The sequence below is a fragment of the Aphelocoma coerulescens genome, chromosome 4, assembly GCF_041296385.1.
Source record: "Aphelocoma coerulescens isolate FSJ_1873_10779 chromosome 4, UR_Acoe_1.0, whole genome shotgun sequence".
Classification (NCBI taxonomy): Eukaryota; Metazoa; Chordata; class Aves; order Passeriformes; family Corvidae; genus Aphelocoma; species Aphelocoma coerulescens.
In genome coordinates, this window is record NC_091017.1 from 49812468 (window position 1) to 49836971 (window position 24504).

Below are 24504 nucleotides of genomic sequence, written 5' to 3' on the forward strand. Positions count from 1 at the left end.
ACTTACTGTGGCAGCAATTGTAAAAGAATGTGATGAGGGTGATTTGCCCACTGAAATACAAAAAAGGAAAAACCACCTGGGATAATACAACTAAATCTAAAAAGGATAATAATTTCATTTATGACCCCGCCTACAGGAAAGCAAGAGTTTCTGTTCTGTGTCAGGATTAAATGACATGGAGCTGTACTGTATGTCCTGGAGAATGGAGGCCCCATGTAAAGATGTGTTTGCATGAAAACCTTTTGTATGGGAACTTTTTTGTATTTTGTATGAAAACTTTGTAAGCGTAAGCAGTCTGTTGAAGGTACACTATTGCCAGTAATGCATCAAATTACAAAATCCCTGACTAGGAATGCTCCTTGACAATCTTCCCCTTTTGATCACTCCCAACCAAAGATTGCCTTAAAGGAGTTAACCCCAATTCCTGGCCTCTTTCTTGCTCTTCTCTCTTTTCTATTTCTTTCTAATCTCTCTACCTCACATTTTACTGGTAAATAAAATCTCTGCTATTGACTTTGGCATACACATTTGACTTTGACTTTCATTTGCACCTGAATTCTGGTAGAGGCATCTCTCAATAATTGGATGTTAACAGCTTGTTATCTTCCCAGTACAATCTCTCTCATTTGTTCTGCTTTTGCTAACTAACACTTAGGATCACAAAGAAGCAGTAATTTGGAGAAAAGAACTAAGGAAAAATACAGGCTTAGCATGATTGTAAAAAAATTCAAAATAGAAGTGAATGCCTAAAAAAAAGGGTCAAAACCAAGTTCCTAATAAGTTTTGCTGCACTGATTTTAAAATTCCTACCAGTATCCTAGAATAAGCCTATACTAATCAGAATTGTACAGCTGAGTTATTAAAAAAAATGTTCATTCTTGCCCAGAGCAATTTTTTGCATGGTATATTAGGTCTAGTGAGCAAACTGGAAGAAGTACTGCTGACATGACATAGGAACTGAGTAAAATGAAGCCTTTAGTAGGACAAACTGAGAATAAAGGAATCACTCCATGTTTAGCATGTAAAATTTGATAGCAGGCACACCTGACAAATAGGAATTTATTTCACAATAACAAACTCTTTGAATCTATGATTTATGAAGGCAGTTATAAGAGTCACTTATTTAAATTCATTGCTTAATGCACTGGCAGATGCTTCCTAATTATTAGAATAAAGAGTGAGAACATTTTTTTCAAAGGATGTGCATGCCATTAAGCATCTTCTACTTCAGCAACTATAAAATTTGTGATGATGTCTTTTATAAAGTTTTCTTTATGATGTCAGGCAATCACTTAATATACCATAAACGCTAGTAACTAAAAATTTTATGTTATGACACAAAACCTCAGACCTATTTGCTGTGTTATCCCTAGCAAGTACTCCAGCTTGCAATGAATACAAATCAAATACTGCTGTCAGCAAGACAAGCTGCATTTCAACTTTCTTCCATTAGCTGTCTCCAAGAAAAACACCCAAATAGTCAAGCACTGAAAAGTTCCAGGATTGCAAGAAGCAACACAAGTTTTATAGACATTTGGAATTATCATTACATTCAAGCTTATACTGAAACTTTTTAAATGCTAGCTTTACTAAAGAAGCAACATTAATACATTAATACCTAGAAGAGAGGGGCAAAAATATAAAATATTATATTACAAGTACTTCATTATTGCAGTACGCTTTCAGATCTGAGAGAATAAGCTTAGTCATATTCTACAAATATCAGAAGTCAGAATTATTTAACGTTCAATTACTGTGCCTCGATTGATAAAATAACAAAGTTGTACTTTTCAACATAATAACTGTTTTGAAATAAATAAACAGTTACTGCGTTGAAGTAAGCTTTTAAGCAAAGTCAAAGATTATGTAATGAATTTCATTAACAAAGTAGATTGAAATGCAAAGCGGAACTTTGGGAGCAGAAACAATACTTCATGAAAGATTATTCTCTTTCTCTGCAGTAAGAGAAGATGTAACGACTTTAGTAGATCGTGGCTTGCAAGTAAGTACTACTAATCTGGGCAAAGTTGTTGAAAACCAAAAAACCTTAAGATGGTTCAATTTTAAGAACAGAATATTAATTAACCAGAAAAAGGCAAAATACTGATGTCAACAACAAATTTTATGCAAGAGCATTCATATGTTCAAAGTGGAAACACCATGATGCCTGGAGGAGGTAGATGAAAACATACTAAGAAGAAAAGGGAAAGAGAAAGAACAACATTCTGTCTGAAAAGGATGCTGTGAAGAAGCGGCAAAAGAGAGGAAAAGGCTAAACAAATAAGCAAAAGAAAAAAACAAACACAGAAGTCAAATTGCTCAGCAGAATTTCTGAAAAGCTGATCTACCACAAAGGAGATAGCAATAGAGTGAGTAAATCCAGTGAGGTCTATAAAGTTTTGAGGGCTTTTATGGGTGTCAGAGACTGAAAATAGTTCATGCCTCAAACATTGATATAAAGTTTTGCTCATTATAAAGAAGCTACAACCAAAGACACTTCCCTGAAGAGTGAGACTTTGGACTGAAAGTCAAACTGCTGATTAGATAAAGGGAAACCCATTGTTCAGACATCTCAGGCTGAGGGAAAGGTATGCATCCACAAAAGGCCAAAGCCACCAGCTGCACTGAGAATCATCTCTGTCTGAGTTTGGGGTGGGGGGAGAGAACACCTCACAGAAGCCAGGCTTACACAGACTCCCCCCAACCGAGAGGGGAGGAGGAGGTTTCGGGTGTGTGGTGTAACCTCTGGCCAGAGGCACTGAACACCCATCCTCTGTTACACAAACAGGCCCAGCTGTGGAACCCCCAACCCCACAGGGCACATCCACAGGACTTTCACGTGAGAGGCAGCTGAGGGGGAGCCATAATCCATCAAAGACCCCCCAGAATGCTCCCCAGAGGCTTTGCACCACAGGACTGCACGTGATGCAACAGATCCAGAGCCTGCTGTGAGAGACTGCCCCCTCCCCAGGGGGACAGGCCTGGACATTGCCACCTGGCTCGAGGGTATATTAACCCATCAGATTCTATGACTTTTGGGGGGGATCCTCACCACCAAGACCAGCTGGAGAGGATCAACAGAACACCATTGGGATCCACAGAGTGGTGATATTTTCCTCATTCTGTCCCAGTCACTCTCTTTCTGTCCCCCCCACCTATTTTCCATTTCTTTCTTTCTCTCTCTCTCATATTTACCATCAAATAAAAGCCATACTATTGACTGGCATATGGTCTCATTTGCACCTTAATTAGGGTACAGGTATTTCTAAGAACCTCAATAATTGGATCTTAACAATGGGTTAAACTGCAAATGAGAGAAGAACAGAAATATCACTGTACAAAAACATGCAAAGAAGAACCACAACACAGTACTGATTAAGGCTGCAACAGAATATCACAGCGAATTATAAATATAAATTAAAACTAAAATACATGGAAACCTTTTCATCCAATTAAAGCAAGAACAGAAAAGATCCAGATCTGAAAAAATATTTCTATGGATGTCCTTTGAGTTATTATAGACTAATTATGCAATTATTTTAACACAAACAGTGATTTCTTGAAGTACCTTTTAATTAAAAAATAAAAAAAATTAAAAATAAAAAAAAGGTTTCAACACACACCTCTTTAATTTATACAAGGTATGAAGCTCTAGTTAAAAAAGCTCAAGGTGACTTTGACCTAAGCAGATTCCCAGTCCCTAATATTTGCAGAAGAGCAAAGAGAAGTTTCATTGTACCTGAAATAATTTGGGCGAAATAAAGATTCAAAAGAAGTCAATAAGCATTTTGCTATTGATTTCAATGAGCCAATATTTCATTCTGATGGTTTACTGCTGATAGAATTTCAGAACATTAATATTTAGAAAGATATATAATATCGAGTAAGCCACTTAATTGCACAGGACAAACTATAAAGTAAAACCATTTACTCTACATTAAAGAATTTCAATATAACATTTATTACTACATAACATTTAGCTGCAGAAGGCTAAACTGGTTGTCACAAGAAAACTCAAGCTTTCAATATAGAAGAATAGGTTCTGCAAATAACCTTGGGCAAGAGCTTCAGCAGGTAAACTGTCAGCCACATTTTTGACCAAAATATTACTTACATTGAGCAACTCAACCAGAAAAAACATGTAGGAAAAGTTTAGTAACATCCTTCTAATGCTCCACATCCAATCTGGTATCACACATTTAGCAGTTGAAGTTTCTCTGAGGTAAGGTTTTTTTCTCTGCTTATTATGAGGATAGTTTTTTTTTTTTAATTTTTCATGAGTGAACTGTAACTTGCTTACTCCAAAATGCAACTAACAGACAGAGCCCTGACTTACAACAACAAACAGTGATGGCTAGAAGCTTCTGTACATAATGTACGTGCTCACCCTTCTCAAAGATTATGAAGGGAAGGTCTGATCACACACCAGGAAGAAAACAGTCACAGTCCTCTAAGTATTACTTTTACTATCTCTCAACTCCTGCTAGTAGGAGGCAGTTTCTGCTAATTCCATCTAATCATCTTTTACATGTCCTAAAACTCCTTCAAGTGATAGGGAATGTGGCATCTGCCTTGATAAAGTACTCCAAAATATAAGCTATTTTCAGCACTAGAAAGTACATCTTTAGGTCTTTCCCTAAGCAGTTGAAGAGGCCCCTATTAGTGAACTTCTGTTTTTACGTATCTGTCTCCAGTGGTCTATATTCCCTCAAAAGCTAATCTGAACAGCTGGCATGCATTGCAACTGCATGTATTAGCATGACTGTGTATTGCTCCCACCAGCCCACATCTCTTCCCTTCCTCTTTACACCTTGCTAACTCCAAAGAAAGTGAATTAGTATATACAACATGTAAATAATTTAGGATGTCCTTTGAAACATGTAAACTGGCTAACAAAAAGCTACGAACAGCTTCAAATATGTATGTCAATTGTTTAGCTATCTTAAAGACATAATAACTTTAATTTTAAAAGCTAGTCTGTGACATCATAAGTAAAACATTACCACTAAACCTGTGCTGTTGTCAGAGTACTTTGAATAGTTTCTTTAGTTCCCTATGTACCTGTAACTTCGAAGACAGTCTTTCACATACACAGTGGAAAAAAAAGAAATTATCTTCTATAGCAGAAAAGCTTAACTGAACCACTACTATCTGAATTACTCTGGGAGATGACAGTCTTCAGAAGCTTCCTCAAAGAATACTGTTCATTATCATTATATGAACTAAATAATTGAAAGAAAAGTTGGATAATAAGTGAAGTATTTTTCATCCCATTTTGTTTCTGCATTTTCATTTCTTTCAATTGTCTTTACTTTCTTTTTACATTTTGGATCCTTCTAGAACTACAAAAACTACTAAGATTCAACCTGTTAAGTATGAATAGAAATATGAAAATATATGGTTGAAAATAATACAGTTTAGGTGTAGGATTTTAACATTATATTTTTTTATTGTTTTTAGTGCAATTAATTACTCCATCAGGAACAGGATGCACTTAACCTCTTCATTAACCATTTTTGCTTTCTGGAAGGCAGCTAGATTGGCAAGAGAAGAGATAAGGTAACTATGAACAGCAAAGCGAAAATAACCTCAAATTTAACCTCATTCTGTAAGATGAATACTATAGCCTAGCCTCTCATGTAGTATAAAATATGTACTATCAATCATGTACCTTGCTAAAATCAGTAATACTCTGACAGAAATTTCCAACTTGCAGAGTTCTTAGCACAACATCCAAAATTGATCTAAAGGGCATTGTACAAATTAATCTGGAATCTTCTTGTCAAAACCAATATGTTTGTTATCAGTCTTTTGAGTGATGCTAACAGGGAAAACAGGCAACTTTATAAGATTTGGGATACTGTTAACACACCAAAGGAAGAACTATCCTCAGTAGTAAATGTTCCAACCATCACAAAATACAGTCTATTTTGTGTGATACTAACAAGGTTTAGCTTTCAGCAGAGCCACAATTCTGCCTACATAGAATTCTTCAGGCACTTAACATATTTGATGATTTTTTGATTTTCTCATAAAGGCTCACTAGACCTTAAGAGTTATTTTTATACATTTGAAATATTTGAGATTGCTGGTAAAATCCTAAGTCCTGTCAATCTTTATTTGCTAACCTATACATTGGAAGATCAGAATTTCATTTAAGTAAAATACAAATATTACTTCAGAGTATCTACATGCAGTAGTTATTCATAAGACTACCTGTGTATCTTTTAGTTGAGACATCTTTCTAGTAGAAATTATCTCAAATAATAAGTGAAATATTGCTAACAATGACCTATAAGTCAATGGAAATGAAAAGATAAGTCTTCAAAGCTCTCTGCAGTCCATCAGTCCTTGATTAATTTCAGTATAAATACTAACAATATGGGCCACATGTGAAAGTTTAGCACAATTATATTACCATGCAAATTTGCAGAATACTTTCGAATGCACTGGTATTTTGTGCATTAGCTAGCCCCCAGAAAAAGTACAATGTTTATAAAATAAAAGTAACAAGCCCATGAAGCGCAGCTCAAACCAATTCTCAAAGACTGGGCTTGAATGTCTAATTAAAAAAAGAAGAAAAACCAGAAAAAAGTAAAATTCCTACGATGGTGATCACAAATAGCATGTAATGGTATTTGTATATTACACAGTGTGCTGGTTTTTATTCTGTATTTCACATTCCAGTGCTAAACTTTGAAGTTCCAACTGTCTGATTATTCAACACGCCCCAGAAAGAAACACATATTTAATGTCAATTTACTAAAGAGGAGGTTAGAAATGTGTTTGAAAATTACTTTTTTTTCCCCCAGAAATACTCATAAAAATCTCTGAAAGAGACCAGAGTGGAATTTCATACTGTATCAGGACTGACAGAAACATTCAGAATTTATTTTAACAGTCTGACATATTTATCATTACATTAATATCAAAACTGTATTAAAAAGTGAATTTCAGTACATGCAATGAGAAATTGGCTACACTATAAAAAGCACTGATAATAGTGTTATCTCTTCTGTTCCAGCAAATATAACCTCAAAGAGGAAGCTTCCTTCTATTGACAATTCAAAGCCTTCTTGAGTATTCACATTATGACTCTGACACTTGCATGACTGATAAGAGACAAAGTCAGAAAAAGTTTGAAGGTCATTCTTTTGTCTCCCTTGAAACTGGTATTTTTAATACCATCTAGCAAGCCTTTTCTGGGAAACTCTTTCTTTGGAAATGCACTCATTTTGGGTAGATATTAAAATGCAACTACTGCGTGACTGAAAGTATTCTACTCACTTTTTTTAACTTGCCATATTAAAAAAAAAACTTCAGGAATAATAATACTGACCTTTAAAATAAAAAGAAGCAGCACTGAGATTAGGAAATATACCTACACATACCAAAATGTTTGCTAGTTATGTTAAAAGATTAAGCTTTTAAAACTGATTATGTCTAGGATCTAAGCAGCAACTTCAATATGTATTTTCACTAAAATTTCCAAAGAACTGTAGAGAATTATAAAAATATTAAAGGACTGAAAACTGTGTTTGAAAGTCAGAGGAAAGAGGATAAAAAAATATTTCTATGGTATGACCTGTTAAATACAGAAAAACTATATTCATAGCATATTAACAAAGCAAATTATCCTCATAGTATATTAAAAATGAATATATGGCAAAGGGCCCAGGGTTCAACCACTGTAATACTTAAAAAAAAGACAGATAATCCACATTTTTTACATACAAAAAACACAACATATTTTAAAATTATTATCACACATAAATAGCATTTAAGTTAGTTTTACAGTTTCTCAGTTGAAAAATAAATTTAATAATCAAACAAAAATTGTATCAGACTTGTCTCTAAAAGACCTAAAGTAAGTCAAGATGTTAAATTGAAATATTCATTAAAATTATTGTGAATTTGAATTAGCTATTAATTACACATAGACACCCTCCCAATTCCCCACCACATCATTTAGAATCTCTTCTCAACCCCAAAATCACTTTACAAATTCGAAACAAGGAAGTTTACCCCTTGGTATAGCCATTTTCTAAACATTCATTTAAAGAGGCACTTTTATTGTCAATAAAAAATGACAAGATTGAAGAGAAAGGATCTTCAACCTAAGCGGACAAACTATATTTTCACATCCAATTACAGTCTAGCAAAGCCCTTAACTTAGGAAAGCAAAGCCTTTAACTCAAGAGTCTGAGGAGCCTACAGACGTTTGGTCTTTTCAAGAAATAGACAGAAGAACAGTACAGTGCTACTAAGGTAAAAGCAGACATGACTCGAAGCTGTATCTTAGCTTTTGTTCATTTATACATATCTCAGCAAGAAATGGATACACATTTATCATATACAATATCATATTAATTTAATGAGCTTTTACCAGAATATGCCTGGTAAAATATAAGACACACCTTCTCTTATGAACAGGTGTATCTGATAGAAATCTGCGATTGAAACGATCTTCATGGAACTAGAGCCTCTTGCACAAAATCACTCCTCGTATCAGAACGAATTTCAGAATTTGACTGGAAGAATACCACCATCACTGATATAAAGATGCTTATGTTGAGCTGCTGTGGACTCAAAGACTGCTTAAATTAGCAAGTAGTGCATATTAATTCTGCAAACCAATGTACATGCTATACACAGCTCAAGTAGTTCTATTTCACACTAGTTCCTCTTTGGTCCAACAGACTGAACAAACCAGTACCATTTGGGAGTGTACAGGCTCAATTCCTATAGTACACCTTCTAGCATTATTTCATGCAAAAGGATTATAGGCCATGTGCCCTGTTTATTGTTAACCAAAGTACAGAAGGTGGGAATAAAGGTGGCACGTGCATCAAAAGAGCAACCCTCATCTGAACTTGGCACTGATGCAAGTCAACATTTCATGCTTTGGAAGAAGACAATCAAGTTGAGAGAACTGAGACCTCACTCATGGAGAAGGATATTACAGAGTAGAAGAATTGAAAAGCATTCAGAAAGAGAACTCCTTGTGGTAGACAAAGGACTAATTTTCTAGGTAGAGTGGAAACAGATTCTACTAAAAGCAGACATCAATGATCAGTCAGCATGGCAGATTCCATTCTCAGTTACCTACTGGTTCAAGAATCAATAATATTTTAAGTGCACTTTTGATATAAAAAAGGGCACTGTAAAGACACAGGAAGCACAGAATAATTTCAGGTAAAATGGCCTGAGCTAGTTCAGTAAAATAAACTGAAATAATAATTGCAACACATTTTAAACTTTCCATTTTAGATTTTTATATTTCAAAAGATTTCAAAAGAAATGAAAAATTACTAAGGGAAATTACCTACACTAGAAATATTTGGTGAACTGAGTGAGTCAGAAACTAACCACTGAAGTTTCTTAAGTTATCTTGAATATACATTCCATAGATCTTAAAAATAAATGAGCAAATAAATAAATTATTGACCTTTTGGAGAAGGATTCCAGAACTAACTGATGAATAATCCCATATGAAATATAATGAACTACCAGAGCTCAGAAAGAACGGAAAAAGAATAACTAGCAAATACATTTTCCTCTTAAAAGGTCAAGAACCTTAGGGACAAAATGAAAGTTGCCAGGAGGCAAACTGAGGTAGCCCCATAAATGAAACGCAAACAGGTAGCTCACATTTCAGTCGTTAAAGCAGATAAAAAGGAAAAAGGTTAATATGCAGTAAATAGTGGTAATAGTCTGGTTTCGTAATTCTGTGAATGTTTATGACAAATAAAAGGGATACAAGTGTCCACAGCTGACAGAATGCATCTATACCACATAAAAAAAATTGCATGAAAACTCAAAAAGCAGAATTCCAAAACTAGTACATGAGTCTTAAAGCACAATAACAATTTTATGTATCAATTTGAGACAAATCTATCTGTCCGCGTTAGTGTAAATCTACAGAAGAGCATACACAGAAACCAAACACAACCTGGAAAGAAGGAAGTAGAATTTCAGTAACATGAAATGTTTCTGAATAAATTTTGAAATAAAGAAAAACATAAAAAGGAACATGAAAAATGAGATGAAATACAGCACACTTGATCCTAAGAGATAGGTTCCAAATCCATTAGACATAATCTCTTTCTTAAAGTAATGAATGGTCCTGACAAAAAAAAGGTGCTACTATTTATCTGGTCTTTGGCATTTCAATCAGTTATATTTAAAGGTGGGAAAAAATGGGATTGGAACAAACTCTATAAGCAGTTTGAATAACTGGCTCAACAGAAGACAGGCTGTTTAAAAATACATAAAGGAAGTCTATATCTTGGGACTAATTTATGAAATTTAAAGTTGATGACTTAGGTGCAAAATTAGTACTAATGAATTCAGCTGAGGCCAGAAAGGAACTGAGATAAAAACGACCACTACTTTACACAGGAAGAACTGAAAGTCATATGTGTCAAAAGTCAGAATAATTTTCCCAAATTATGTTCTCATTGTATGAAAAGAACTCAGACAGGAAAAAAAGTATCCATTATAAAAGTATGGGCCTAATGTGATTCATTACTGTGATCAAGTAAGTCAAAATCAAGGTACAAAGTGTTGCATGCATGATCCACCCAATAATTAAAAACTTAATTTGAATACAAAAAGTGGTACAACAGCACTGCCAAACGAGTCTGGGAGCAAAACCTTAAGTCAAAGACTTGGATAAGATATATTTGCCCACAACTGGACAATGCGTATGGGCCCTCCTGCTACTGCATACTCATGCAGAATGAATTAGGCATTAAAGGTATATTCAAGATCACAGCTATATAATATGGTGTAGATGACTGAATAAAAAAAAAAAATGGCAAAAGAGAAGGAAAACAATTCAAATATATTATGCATATGAACTGAATTTGTTAGCTTGGTATTTATGTTAATAACCCAACTGAACAGACACTTATTAAATAAATCAAGAGACGTGTACTCTTGTCACCTATACCAATAAAATCCAGGATTCTGCTGGAAGTTATTTCTGCTTTTTGGTTTTTGATGTTTTTTTCCCCAGTTATCCTTTTTTTTTTCAAACTGCTGTTCTGTATTTACTATTTCATCTTTGCTGTCTATTTTCAGGATGTGTTTTGCCCTGTGCTATATACACTGTCTTTTTTGGAAGACAGAATATTCAGAACATAGATGTTCAATTTATACAGAAAATAATCCTCTGAGTAAGAGTGGTTTGAATGTGTCTTTAACCTGCTCCTCCTAAAAGTTTTTTCTCTGCTTTAAAGAAAGCTGTGTGGAGGGGTTTCAATTGTTTGTTCTTCACTAAATGAAGCTTTACAATATTTTAGCAGAGTTAGGAAATTTGAAAATTAAAAGAACAGGAAAAGAAGCAAGAAAAAATACAAATTAAAGTCTTTGTACTGTTTTTATTTGTGCAGTTACTTGCAAAATATTTGTAGACCTGAATTTGATCTAGTGGGTTTTAAAAGACAAGAACAAGACAGTAGACCACAGGTCTATGTGACCAATACATGAAGTGGCACATACATTCACATCACAGACTTGTGATTCTGTGTTTTCCAGAGCTAATTAGTGATAATGTAAGTGAATAATTACTGGGATTTTAAATGACTGATGGCATAATTTTAATTCATTTTTGATCTTAAATCAATTCTCAAAATCTATTATTAAATTGTGCAGCTGATCCAATGATTGCATTATCTCCATTTACTGCAGCACACTTCTAGCTAAATGCACATCCAGTTCTTTACAGGGCCATACGAAACAGCTATAGGTATTACTGTGTTGTACTGGTTTTAACAGCAGCAGGGAAATTACACTCCAAATAAGCCACTTCCCCCCCCTCCTTTTGGTAATTTCCTCATTTCCAGCATTAAGAATATCTTAAATGACAGTACTGGACAAGAGCAGATAGTATTTATTAAGCCATTACACCACTGATTTAAGTGTTCTCTGTCTACAAACAAATAAAACATCAATAATAGGACTACTCTTAAAATTTTTTTTTTCAATGACTCTAGTATTTGGCCACACAGAAAATTGTGGAAAAATTCCTACTTTTATATATCTAACAGGGCTTACTCTGGTTAATATGAACGATGGAATAAATTTTTTTTCTTTGAAATGTTTTTTAGAACACTGACTATAAAAAAAATTCATAAATTCTTCTTTCATTCCATTGACCCATATTAGAAGTGTGAGAGACTGGTAAATGCAGACAGCTTCCTTCTTTTAAATGGTAGTGCTATTTTTATTTCATCTAGAGCATATTGCTATGCTAAGTGGCCCCGAAGATTATTTCATGCTTTTGTTTACTGCTCAAAAGCTAGGCTTGCAGACTGTCAGTAAAGAACTCTTTTTAATTTGCATTGTACCTGAAGTTAAAGTGCCACAGCCTTTAATAGCTTTGGTTTAAATAATAATGATAGACTTCTATGGGGAACAGTGAAAAACACCTCCTTTTTCAGTACAAACACATACAGAAGAACTACAGTCTATTTCAAATAAATATGAAAGCTTGATTCTGTGATTACTGAATACCAGTAGGTGATGCACATAAAATCTGCTCCTCAATACACTTCTGTGCATAATACTCGCTTGACACAAGATGCCTTTAAAACCTCTAAAGAGCAGATCAATCACAGCTATGTTATGCATGAGCAAACTCTCCTAAAACAGGCTATAATTTTGCAACGGCTTTTTAAGTGACAGACAGAAGTGTGTGTGTGTCTAAAGGCTACTGTGAAACAAAAATAATTCCTTGTTCTAAAGCCTGTGTAAAGCCTACTCCTTTTGTGAACTTGCTTCTCAACAACGTGTACATAAAAAAAGTTTGAATGCTGACCAGAAAACAGGGTAGAAGTTGAATTATGTCCTCCTCATACTCCAAGAATAAGGACAAGCCACTCTGAAAACAGTAATTCCCTTACAAACATTTTTGGTGACTTTTTGGAGAAACACTGCTTGCGACTTACATAGCATAACCATTGACTTAACAATGTCTGCTTCTAAATATAAGTATTTATAATGTAACAGCCATGTAAGCGATTCTGGAGCAAGATCTAATTTGAACTAATATAAATCAAATTTCTCACCCAATAGTTTAGAACAGAATCCCAATAGTTTGGCTTGCACTTGTCCTTTGGACATAACAGAAGAGCAGAAAGCTTTAGTAGTACTAACACATGTTGTACGGCATTTCTGATAACACAAATTTTATAGAATCTGCAAAATAGTCTTTAGATTTCCAGGATATTTTACAATGACTATTGAGAAGATGAAAGTATATATATACACATTCAAATTCTTCTATAATTACAATCATTACAATAAACAGAAGCACAACACCAACCACTGAACATTAGATAAAGAAAGTATTAATCTGAAAAATGCAAAAAAGTCAGGAAAGGAGGTCGTTAATTTATTGGAAGATTCTCACTGTCTGTTCTAAAGCTAGAAAAATTTTTATTTCTGCTATTGAAGCATTACTGTGCCAAAAGAAAAATGAATACACACATGTTCCTCCTTCAAGCTGATTTTCACGGTTGCTTTGAATAGGTCTAGTGTTATAAAAGACACAAACAACACCAGCCCCTCCTCTGCTCCAATCTAACCAACCAACTACAAAAACAATTGAACCAGTCAACTCTTGCCTTTACCAGAGCACCTACTTTCACATTCTGTTCATATGTATAACCTTGCCAAGTACCAGCTTAATCTATTTTAATTTTAGTATAGGAACAGGTTTTGCCTATCTGAGCACACCAGCTGAAGTCAAAACTGATTCCTCAGCCACCAGGGTTCAGACTCTGTTTAATCTTAATGCAATTTTGCTGCTAGGCAGTGGGGGAAAAAAAGAGAAACTACCAAGAACAGGACTCTTTTAAGTCTCAAACTGAATAGAACAAATAGGAGTAGTTGCAGCATCATTAACCTTAAGAATATGTATAATGCTTCAAAAAAATATGTTAGGAGAATAATGAAAGGTATGTGTGTTTATCCCTGACTATAACATATATCTTCAAGATTTGTGTGGCAACATCTATAAATAAAACAATTTTGAAAGTCTTACGAATTATTCAAAGAACAGGAAACCAAAGAACATATAAACTGCCACTTAATATCCAGGAACACAGAAATAGTTGATATCTAATAGGTGAGGTATATAGTACCACCCTACTTGCCTTTGAAGGCTCAGAAGAACAGACTGCAGGTACAATCAAACCTGTTAGTTTACCTTTTAATTTAGTCCTTATGTCTTCTTCTACTGAATCTTCCTTCAGAACAGTCAGTTAACATGAAAGGTTAGCCAAAGAAAGGAATTAATGCTGGCACCAGAGCTAGACAAAAAAAAAATGTCAGAATAATTTTTGTTTCCATGAAAACATACAAAAAGCATTTTATATTTATTAAATTATCAAGTAGCAAATAATTATTGCCTTGTAGAAAAAAAAAAAAACAAAGACAAAAACCCAACCAGAAGTTCCTTATGTTCAATAAAAAAAAAACACCATAAAAAATGAGTAATGACAATAAAAAGGTATCTTTCTGAAGCAGAGATTATGGATGAATTAGTCCACGAAGGACTATCTGAAGTATGCTGCTTCATTTACATTATCACACTCAAATGCATGCTCCTTCTTTTGACAGTTCACAGGCATAAGAAGTTAACCTGTTACACTGAAATGACAGCATCAGAGCTAACTAGCAAAACTATAAGGAAAGGCAAGAGCTCACCAACATAAAAACACACCAGCTCTAGAAGGCTCTGAAGGACAGAAAATATTTTGAGACTTTCCTAGCAGTTCACAAGACAATTCCCAACCGCTGAAATTTTACTTCAGGAAAAGGAACATCTGCACCCTTGTACTACAATGTTTCTCCAGGGAATAGGTAAGATTCACAAAATAATCCATCCAAAATAGTGAAAGATGTTGTTGCACAATATGGAAAACATGGTCCTTTCCTCTCCTCTGCCTTCCCCAGTCTGAAAGTTGTAGGATTTTAGAAGAAAACAATTGTTTAATAGGTACAAGAAGAACATCTGCATGGCTTTACTGAAAGAGCAGAATCTATAGAGAGAAAAACTCTGAACGCTCCATGTGTACTATTTTCTTGTTTTCAGTGTGGATTTTGAAGTGATATCATAGTGTCACTTAAGCAAAAGTATGCTGTCAGAAGCTCTGAAAAGCTGTACTGCTGGTCTAAGTCCAAATTTTATTCAAGTCAATGTTAAATTCTAATTAAGAACTCAGCTAAATCAGCTTTACTGAAGAGAAGGATAAAATTTACCTTCACTGCTCCTGAGGGAAATTAAAAGCAAAAGATAAAAATAAATTAAAAGGTAAAATTAAAAGTATTCAGTGGGTGGTCAAACACTGGAACAGGTTGGAAAATCTCTAACCATGGAGACATTCAAAATTCTTTTAGACAAAGCCCTGAGCAACCTGACCACCTTTGAGCAAGCAGCTGGACTAGACAATTTTCAAAGTTACCTTCCAGTCAAAATTATTTTAATAGATAAGGCCCCTACCATATACATCTCCACAACCAGTAAAGTCCAGGAAGACAGAAAAAATTAGATTCCTGCCTGGCATTTAAGCTGGCTTTATGAAACTGGCTCTTGCTCTATTAGTAACAGAAGAACATGAACCAGTTTTTCCCATGTGTCATTCTGGTTTTCTGCCTTAAAGTATATTGTACTGTATTGCATTATCATTCTGTCTTCAGATACCTCAAGAATTCATGTATTTGAGGCCTCTCTGACTTCTGAAAAAAGAGCTGTTCTGCAGAAAACAGTTCTTCCAAATGAAAGTAAATGGCTTCTAGGAGCCCATTTACACTTAGCAAAAGGAAGGCAAGGAGTGGGGGACAAGGGGTGTTTATCAGTTGGAAGTGGTATTAAAATTGGATTTCTGTTATTACAAGAAGCAATTAAAATCTGGAAGCCTCGTTAATTTTTATTTTATTGAACTTTATAATGATAAACTACTTGCTGCATGACTACTTGTCTGAAATCTGGTTCTACTTCCTGACGATATGTTCCATCCTTACTCAGACAAAATAACGGCATTGGCAATGGAATGGGAGTACGCGAACGTCTACAGCATGTATGTGTCCAGAATTGACCATTTAAGAACACAGAGGTTCTGATTCCTTCATCTCAGCAATCCTTCTGTCCTGACCATCTTCTAACCTCTTCTTCCCACAATAAAAAAAAGAGTACCAAATATTGTGTAAGGTTTCCATTTTCTAATATCAAGTTAGCAACACAGATTACACAGAATGCCAGACTCAATCACCCTTGTAATCTCAAAAATTAGCACAGATGGCTTACACAGACTAATAATTTTCCCAACAGTAGTTTAGATATGATGTCCAGTTGTTAATGTGCTGATCTGTTAACAGAATTAAGATTGTTTTATACTAGTTCTACACCTTACACTGCCAATCAAGTTTTTTTGATTAAATCATGACAGAAATTTAATTGAAAGGCTTGAGAAACCCTTTACCACTTGTAGTTGCACTTGTAGTTTCTGAACAGACTCACAGCTTTGATAACCATAGGAAAGCTATTTCATTAAAAATACTCGTAAGTAATGCACTGCTCATTTCTATCCAGCATGACATTAAAAATAATTGGCTATTACAGTAAAATATTAAGATGTATTTTCAACAGTACTATGGCTGTGATTAGTGGCAACAGATGCAGCAAAATATTGCTGCGATAAAAGGCCAATCTGGATACCTTACGTTAGTTACTGATAACAACCTGTATGAATTTTTTATCCAACTGCAAGGCTAACATAATAATATATCACACAGTAAAGTGACTTTTGTATGTATTGAAACTGGTACCATCAATATGGCTACTTTTAGAAAAGTCATGCATTACAAAGACAATCTTGACAAACTGTACTTCAACCATGCTTCCAGATACACTGAAGGCTAAAGGACAATGAATTTACTGTGACTTACTGAGCTTGAAAGGGTGAGTTGTTCTTTAAAACTGTTTCAAGAAACAATTCCATGTATTTTAATTAGATTCATATCAGAAACCACAGAAGAATTAACCTTGGTAAGTGACATTTTATCCTGCTTAGCAGTAGAGGACTAGCACAAATTAAGAATCTCAGGATTCTTAGCATAAATATTTCAGAGTACCTTTATTTTGCATTGACAAATGAAAAAATGATACCAGCAGTCAAATATAGCTTTCATTTAGCTTCATAAACATACTACTACTACATATCTGTACCACCAAGAAAAGTGAGTAACGATCAGTGGTTATAAAACTACGGAAGGTAAGTAGGGGAAAAAAACAGGATGAATAAACTCTAAAGTTGAACAAATATTTGTATTTAATATGATATTACAATGTGTTCTATCTAAAAGATCTGTTAAAATACAAATTGCTTCCTAAGGACATAACTTGTGTTATACTTTAGGAATTTTAACAACCCTTTAAATATAAGACAATTAAAAAATCCAGTTAATATAGTGGTAAATAATACCATTGTCCATTTCACAAAGCATCAATTTACGTAGGAAAACCATCTAATATCTGGTAATAAAATACTGTATCTTCCTCTTCACACAAAAACTTTTCCAACTTCTAATACTTTTTTTTTAAGAGGAGGAAAGAAAATTATGAGCTTTGGAAACCATGTTAATTCGGCATTTTAGATCAAACTTGTCCTCTTCCTTGTTCTCATTTACAGCAAACTTCCAACAATTGTATAGTTGCAATCTTAAACCTATTGTACAATAAAAATTCTAGAATTTCTATGCAAAATAATAATAAAAAAGGCAGCTAACTCATAGACAGATATACATAAATGCTCTCTAAGCCATTGCTGCTTTTTGTTTAAAAGCTGATGAAAATCTAGTCAGAATTCTTTGCTAGGTCAGTTAAATAGCAGCAGAACCACCTCTACAAGAAGCTCAAACCCATGTAATTGCTTTCTCCAGTTCTACTTCTCTCACCACCAGCACTATACAGATCAAGCTCTGAGTAAAAATCAGAACTCTCACAAGACTTTATACACAGACACCAATAGGATGTTTAATTGCCACTCTCAGTCCCAGTAAACCAGGCACAGATTTTAGCATAACAGGTCAGTAAGGGCCCAATCCTAACAAAATTATTTGGCAAAAGATGGAGACCTCTGGCAATAAAACAGAAATAAAGTACGTGTCAAGATGGAAGAGTAGCACCAGTTTCATAAACCTAAACCAGAACTGAAATAGCAAACAATGTTACTGTGGGATTCAGCTTTCTACAAGGTCTTTGAGCCTGGAAGAGCTTTCTGGTGCTCTTCCATGCAGACGCAAAACCTGTAATTAGTTGATAGCAGTAGGGAATAAAGGAACTAACTGCAAGAACCACAGTAAGAGGGAACACCAGCTTTATAGAATAGACCACACAGAAATATAAAAATATGGTTTAAAAGTTTCAAAGAGTACCATTATGCAGTTAAAGTAGCTTAGGTAATCATAAACACAATGCAAAAGCCAAAAATTTTAAGAACTGGTGATGTTACTTGCACAAGATACTGGCAAGAGTAAGTAGTACTGTCTAAGCAAAGGAAACAGATGTCTTTTGGTCTTTTGAAAAACCCCAGGAATTTAAGAACAAATTAAGTGTCATCTAAAATTACTGCAAGAACAAAGCATACAATAGGAGATATTTGAGGCAAAGAACAGTTTATGAATACAGAGTAATCTCACTTTCAAAGTCTGGTGGCATATCAGACTAGTATAGAACTGAACCACTAACTTCTATGAAATAAGAAAAACTAAGAATCTATAATTTTGAACTTAATGATAAAACTATTAAGTATGGTGGGCTATTCTATGCCTCCTCTTAAAACCAGAAATTTCTGTGGTAAGACTGTCAACAAAGTTTCAGAGTATCACATGCAAGTAATCCTTGTAAAAAATTAGCATTCAGGTTTGGAATTGTTACTAAATGCTAGACACTGGAAAGAAAGTGATGAGTTAAATTTTATTCAGATGTAAAGACAGGAATTGCTGACAATTCACAAAGTGTTACAGTGAATTATCATGGTTGAATAAATCTCACAGAAGGTTAGATAAGCACATTTACTACTTCAAATTCACAGAAACACACATAAGTGTTAGAAAAATGAAACAGGAAAATTTTCAAGTGTTATTTGAAGACAAAAATCCTAAACCACAATGTAAAATAGGTAAAGATCTATAGCATACTTATTAAGCTTGTAACACTTCTAAAGTTAGAGCTTTAAATGACAACTATAGTGGTCAGTGATAGCTTAATTAAAGCAGGATCTTGGTAATCCTGCATTTATTCTTCTTTTAATGCATAGAATCTAACTGGTTTTACTTACTGTCACAGACAAAGCTCCTAAGAGGTCAGAGTACTGACACACATGAACAAGGAGAGACAGCTGAATTAAAGGCACAAATAACTTACCTGAAGTCATATAATGCATCAAAGCCAAGAAGAATGTATGTTGACCAATACAATAGACTAGTACCTAGAATTTAAAACTATCTTTACCATTATTTCCATTACTTAGTTGTGTGTGGTAACATTCCCAAAGTAGTAGCACTTCAGACACACAGGATATAAGTTCACACTTTGAAAATGCAGACAAGCCAGCACAAATTCAGGAATATTTCAAAATTATTAAATGTAGGGTATACTTCCAAAACCGGTTTAAGACAGGCAATGTGTATAAAATTGGATAAGGTAAAAACTAATTTGTCACAAACAGTGCTTTTCCTATGCAATATTTCTTCTTTCTGTCACTCCATAGAAAAGTGTAATAAGTTTAATGCTGCAAGGTGGTAATGAAAAATTCCAAATTTTCATAAACAGTGTTTTATCGAGATTATTTATTGTATCATTAATTCTGTTTCTGAATAACAAAGTTCACAGATGAAATTCTGTCATATTATGACATCAATATTCTGCTTTATTCCTGATAAAACACAGATCAGTAATCGAATTCGAACCATTTTTTGCTACTCCAATTAAGATATGACAGAAAGAGAGCTTAAAATAAGTCTTTCTTTAAGACATAAGACAGTTTCCTTTAACTAGTGATGGCCAAAGCTGAAAATAGCTCAATGGGCCATGAGTTATAAAAAAAAAAAAAAATGCTTCCTGATCACCACGTGCACTGCAAGTTTTGTAGATTCCATCTCAAGAAATTGCTTTAAAAGTGGTAAATAACAAGGAGTGATTGGAACTAGTCAAGGTCATTTTTACTTTCCTAGTAGGCAAAAAGAGTTTATTCTTCTGAGATCTGATGAACATTTGCTGATTTGTGAGCAGGAAGAAGCAAATAAGGTAATCTTTTAAAAGCAGCAGTAGCATATAAATGTAGTTTTGGCAAGAGTCAATGGTAACTACTTAGTAAAGCTGATAAAGAGTTTAAATTGAAGGAGCACAGAGATACAGGAAAAAACATTTGTAGAGTTTAGTGGAAGATTTACAGACATGATGGAAAATGGTACAAAGCACATGAAAGTACTTGGCATCTTGGCATCTCCTTTTCTAACTAAAATGATTGGGAGAGGAAGGTAAGAGGTTACAAACTGCAAAGGCTTGTGTGAAAAATGGTTTGTGCAGCCTAAAAGGAGGAAGCAAAACAAATTTGCTTTCCACTGTGAGAGGAAGCACATCCCTACATTTATCTTTGGGCAGTGGGAATTGTGGGGTATGGAACACTTTCTAACAAATTCACTACAGCGAGGAACCTCATAGAGAGAAGTTTGAACAACACAACCATCCATTTCAATGCTCAAATCAGAGATGGTGGCATCTTCTAAAGATCTGAAATTCCCAAACAGACTCTGCTTGCAACTAGATTTAAGACTCTGACAGACTGTCATACTGACCTATGGAACTGCAATTATTTGCAGTGGTAGGCTCACTGTAGCAAGTGACTGTCTACACATCGTTTCTCCTAAAAATAAAATTAAAATAATTAACTCACCACTTGTCCATTCTGAGGATTTTTATGTGCATATGGTGGTCCACGGATGTGATTCCACATCTGACCAGACGTCATAGCAAATACAACACACTAGAAAAAATAGAAAAACAATATATTTGTTAATTTACTGTGAGGGACTGAACAGAAAACCATTTTGATGGTGATTCTTGTTTTAGATATATAATTTTTTTCACTAAACAGACACAGTATCTACCCCTATTTGAATTTTAGGATAGTATCTTCAGATGTATTGCTTTCATAAAATTCTTAATGACTTCTGCCATTCTGAAAATGAGTCAGCTCAAGATGGATTTTCCAAATCTCACTTGAAATAATCCTAAATTTATGTACCACATTTACATATCTACATGACAACAGGCACTTGCAGCAGTAGAAGGCATTCATTGCAAATGCTCTGGAAACGAGTATTCAAGATTTAAACAACCTTCCACGAAAATATTTCTGCCTCTAATCCTATATAAATATTTATCTTACCTTTTTGCTTTCAGGTGTCTGAAAATATATATAAAGTAATAGAAAAAATCCATTTATTAAAGAAAAATATGTCCTATTTTATGAACTTCTCATTGTGTGTCCTATATGACTGTGATTCATTTTAGCTATGACAAATAGCAATGGTTGAATTGTTGAAAAAGTTGGAAATTCCCTACAGAAAAAGCGTGAAGTTAGGTTAGGGATGCATGACAACTGTAAAAACAGACCTTAGAAGATCATACTGTAGAGAATACATGACAAACACCAGTCATACCAGGACTCATTAAGACTATTTTAAAGAGGAAAATATAGTATCTTTTGATTACCAAGTGAGAGAAATAGGAAACCTGTATCATCTAAATATGTCTTCTGTTTTATCAGTACAGATAATCCTTACAAAAACTACAATTTAAGTACAATTACATACATGCTCATTTTTACTGTACATCAATATTACCAATAGCATAGTAAAGCCATACAGGCATAGGCAGATGGATCATGAATGTAAAAATTCATACCATAGTGACTGACAAAACCAGGGTTTACTAAAACCCTTTGGAGCATTTTCTTTAAAGAATGTTTAGTAACATGTTTGTGAAGTAAATATAAACTAGTGTAGATGTGTATCCCTGTAAATGTAGCATTGCCACCTCTAGAAATATGAACAGATTTTGCAAGGCCTTACAATTGAATCTTGTCAAGCTTTATTAAAATCTGTCTTGGCTTTCCTGGTTTTGGGTTTTGTTTTCATTTGGGGTTTGGGTGGGTTTTTTGTTTGGCTGGGTTTTGTCGTTGTTGTTGTTTGGTAGTCGTTGAGGGGGTTTTACTTGTTTAGCTGAAACAGCAATTTTTCCAAAGACCAGGTGACTATATCTAGTTTACATTACATTTGCTTATCTTTGCATGACCTATTAATTTTTTTCCCCTATTCTATTTAGGATGAAATAGATATAACCAACATATTGATGTAGTACAGTCATGAGATGATAGCAGAGACAACCAAAGTGTAAACATAGGCTGCAATGTATCAGTATGGAATGACAAGAAAGGATGCACAGGATTACACTGGAGATCCCAAGCCTATCAATATTACAATAGTGAATAAAGAAACACACCCATGGGAGCTTGCTGGAAACAGTTTTAGGGCTAACACAGAAAACAAAAGACAAGCATCCCACAAATTTAAGACCACCTCATCATACTCCTCCCAGCAAATGCTGACAGCTCACCATAATACCACATCATCCCAAAGAAAAAGAAGGACCTCCAGATCCAGAGAGAAGCAGTGGAAGAGTAATCATGACATAAGAGAAAGGCAAAGATACAAAGAAGTACATGCAGAACAATTTAATTGTGGTGATGTTATTGAGACTTCTCTTGCAGAGAAAAGAAAAGAAATTTTGTAAGAAAAGATATCTTTTCATACATGGTTTAATTGTAACTCTTTCTTGTAGTTTTAGTATTTTAATTACACTAAAACCAGGTTCTTAATTTTAATATAAAATGTGTTTCATTTTGCTTTTAACAGGATTTGGAATGTAACAGCATAATAATTAATATGGCAGATGAAGACATACAGTGATTGCTAGCACATGAATTGTGTTTTAATTAATGATGTGCAACAAAATGAAGAGTATACAGTGACATTACTGGGAAAAGAATAACATAGTTATTTCTATACCTTGCAGATTGTTTTAGCAGAGAAATTTTTACTGCAATTTTGGTGATGAATCACATAATAGAGAGCTTATGTGAAAGCACAAAAGTGTAGAAAATTGAAAACATGGGTAAAAAAAGAAAGGTGCAGGATATTTAGAAAGGCAAAAAATTAGCTGGGAAGTAAAACATTGAAAGATAACAGATGCATAAAGTACACAAACTGCGCCTCTCTGAAAGTGTGTTTTCTGTGAGAAGCAATTTTTCTCATTTTTAAATTACTGTTTGTAATGTATATTCCCTAGGGCCAAACTGCTTCCATACTGAAAGATCAAAAAGACTCTACTCCATTTTATATATAGTCATATATTTTATAAAGGATAAATCTGCCAAATTACAGAAGATCTTTAATGCTTGCTTTAAATACCACAATGTGAGACAGTATAATATCTAACAAAAAATATCCAGAAGACACAATAGTGGGGAGAAGAAAATGTCATGTATAAACATAACTGAAAAGCATGGACTCAACAATATGGTTATTTAACCAGGAGGCATCTTTCATAGTCTTTCAGTTCAGACTGTTAATGACCAAAAAAACTAATTTGGTCTACCACATACTGGATCTGCCATGATTTCCTTCCATCATGTTCCTTTCTGGTGTTTTTCAAAATTACTTTTTCAGCAGCCAAAATACATTTTCCAGCTTCTCCCTTGTACTCTTCCAATCTTCATCTATTCTAAGTAGCCTAAGAACAGAACATTTTCATCATATTCCTCAAGCAAGAATTTAATATGCTACAGATAGTGCTTGACATTCAAACTCATTTTGCTGTGCCTATATTCTCCAATTACAACCACCCGTGTGAAAAAACAACCATTGGAAAATACAGCCTTCTACTGTTTGTAAAATACACACCACTATTTGTAGAACAGATGCATGCTTTTACAATTCATCATACTGATACACAATGCTTACTATTCCATAATGCATAACTTCCATAGGATCCCATGCTTTGGGATCCAAAGGTGTCCAACACACAGAGTTCACTAACCATTACTGTGAGTTGATTTTTCCCAGTTAGGAACTTTGCCAAATTAATTCCTACAAATAATCAACTTGTTAATTAGTTTGTATTTACTCTCATATACAGAGAAATGGCCCCTTTCTGCAGTTTTCTTGGATCTTGCCAAAGTTCAAAGGATGAAAACTGCAGTAAAGGAGAAGATTCAAGCTGAGGCACTTATCTCTGAGCACAATGCCACTTTTCCATAGTAGAGCCTGTATTTCAGCAGTTCTACAGAGAGGAATACTACAGAAACACCTTTCATCCATCTGCTCCTTTCTTTCTCCTTGTCAGACTCCAAGAACAGCACTAACTGCTGC

The 24504-nt window shown here is 34.3% G+C and overlaps 1 protein-coding gene across 2 annotated transcripts in view; it reads right to left on the bottom strand.

The window, feature by feature from the left end:
* The window catches only part of TUSC3 (tumor suppressor candidate 3), a 113880-nt gene that overhangs the window by 35310 nt on the left and 54066 nt on the right, over positions 1 to 24504 (bottom strand). For both annotated transcript variants that reach the window (XM_069014006.1, XM_069014007.1), the window contains exon 6: positions 20967 to 21056. In XM_069014006.1, coding sequence (XP_068870107.1) covers positions 20967 to 21056 — 90 coding nt within the window. The remainder of the gene's footprint in view (positions 1 to 20966; positions 21057 to 24504) is intronic.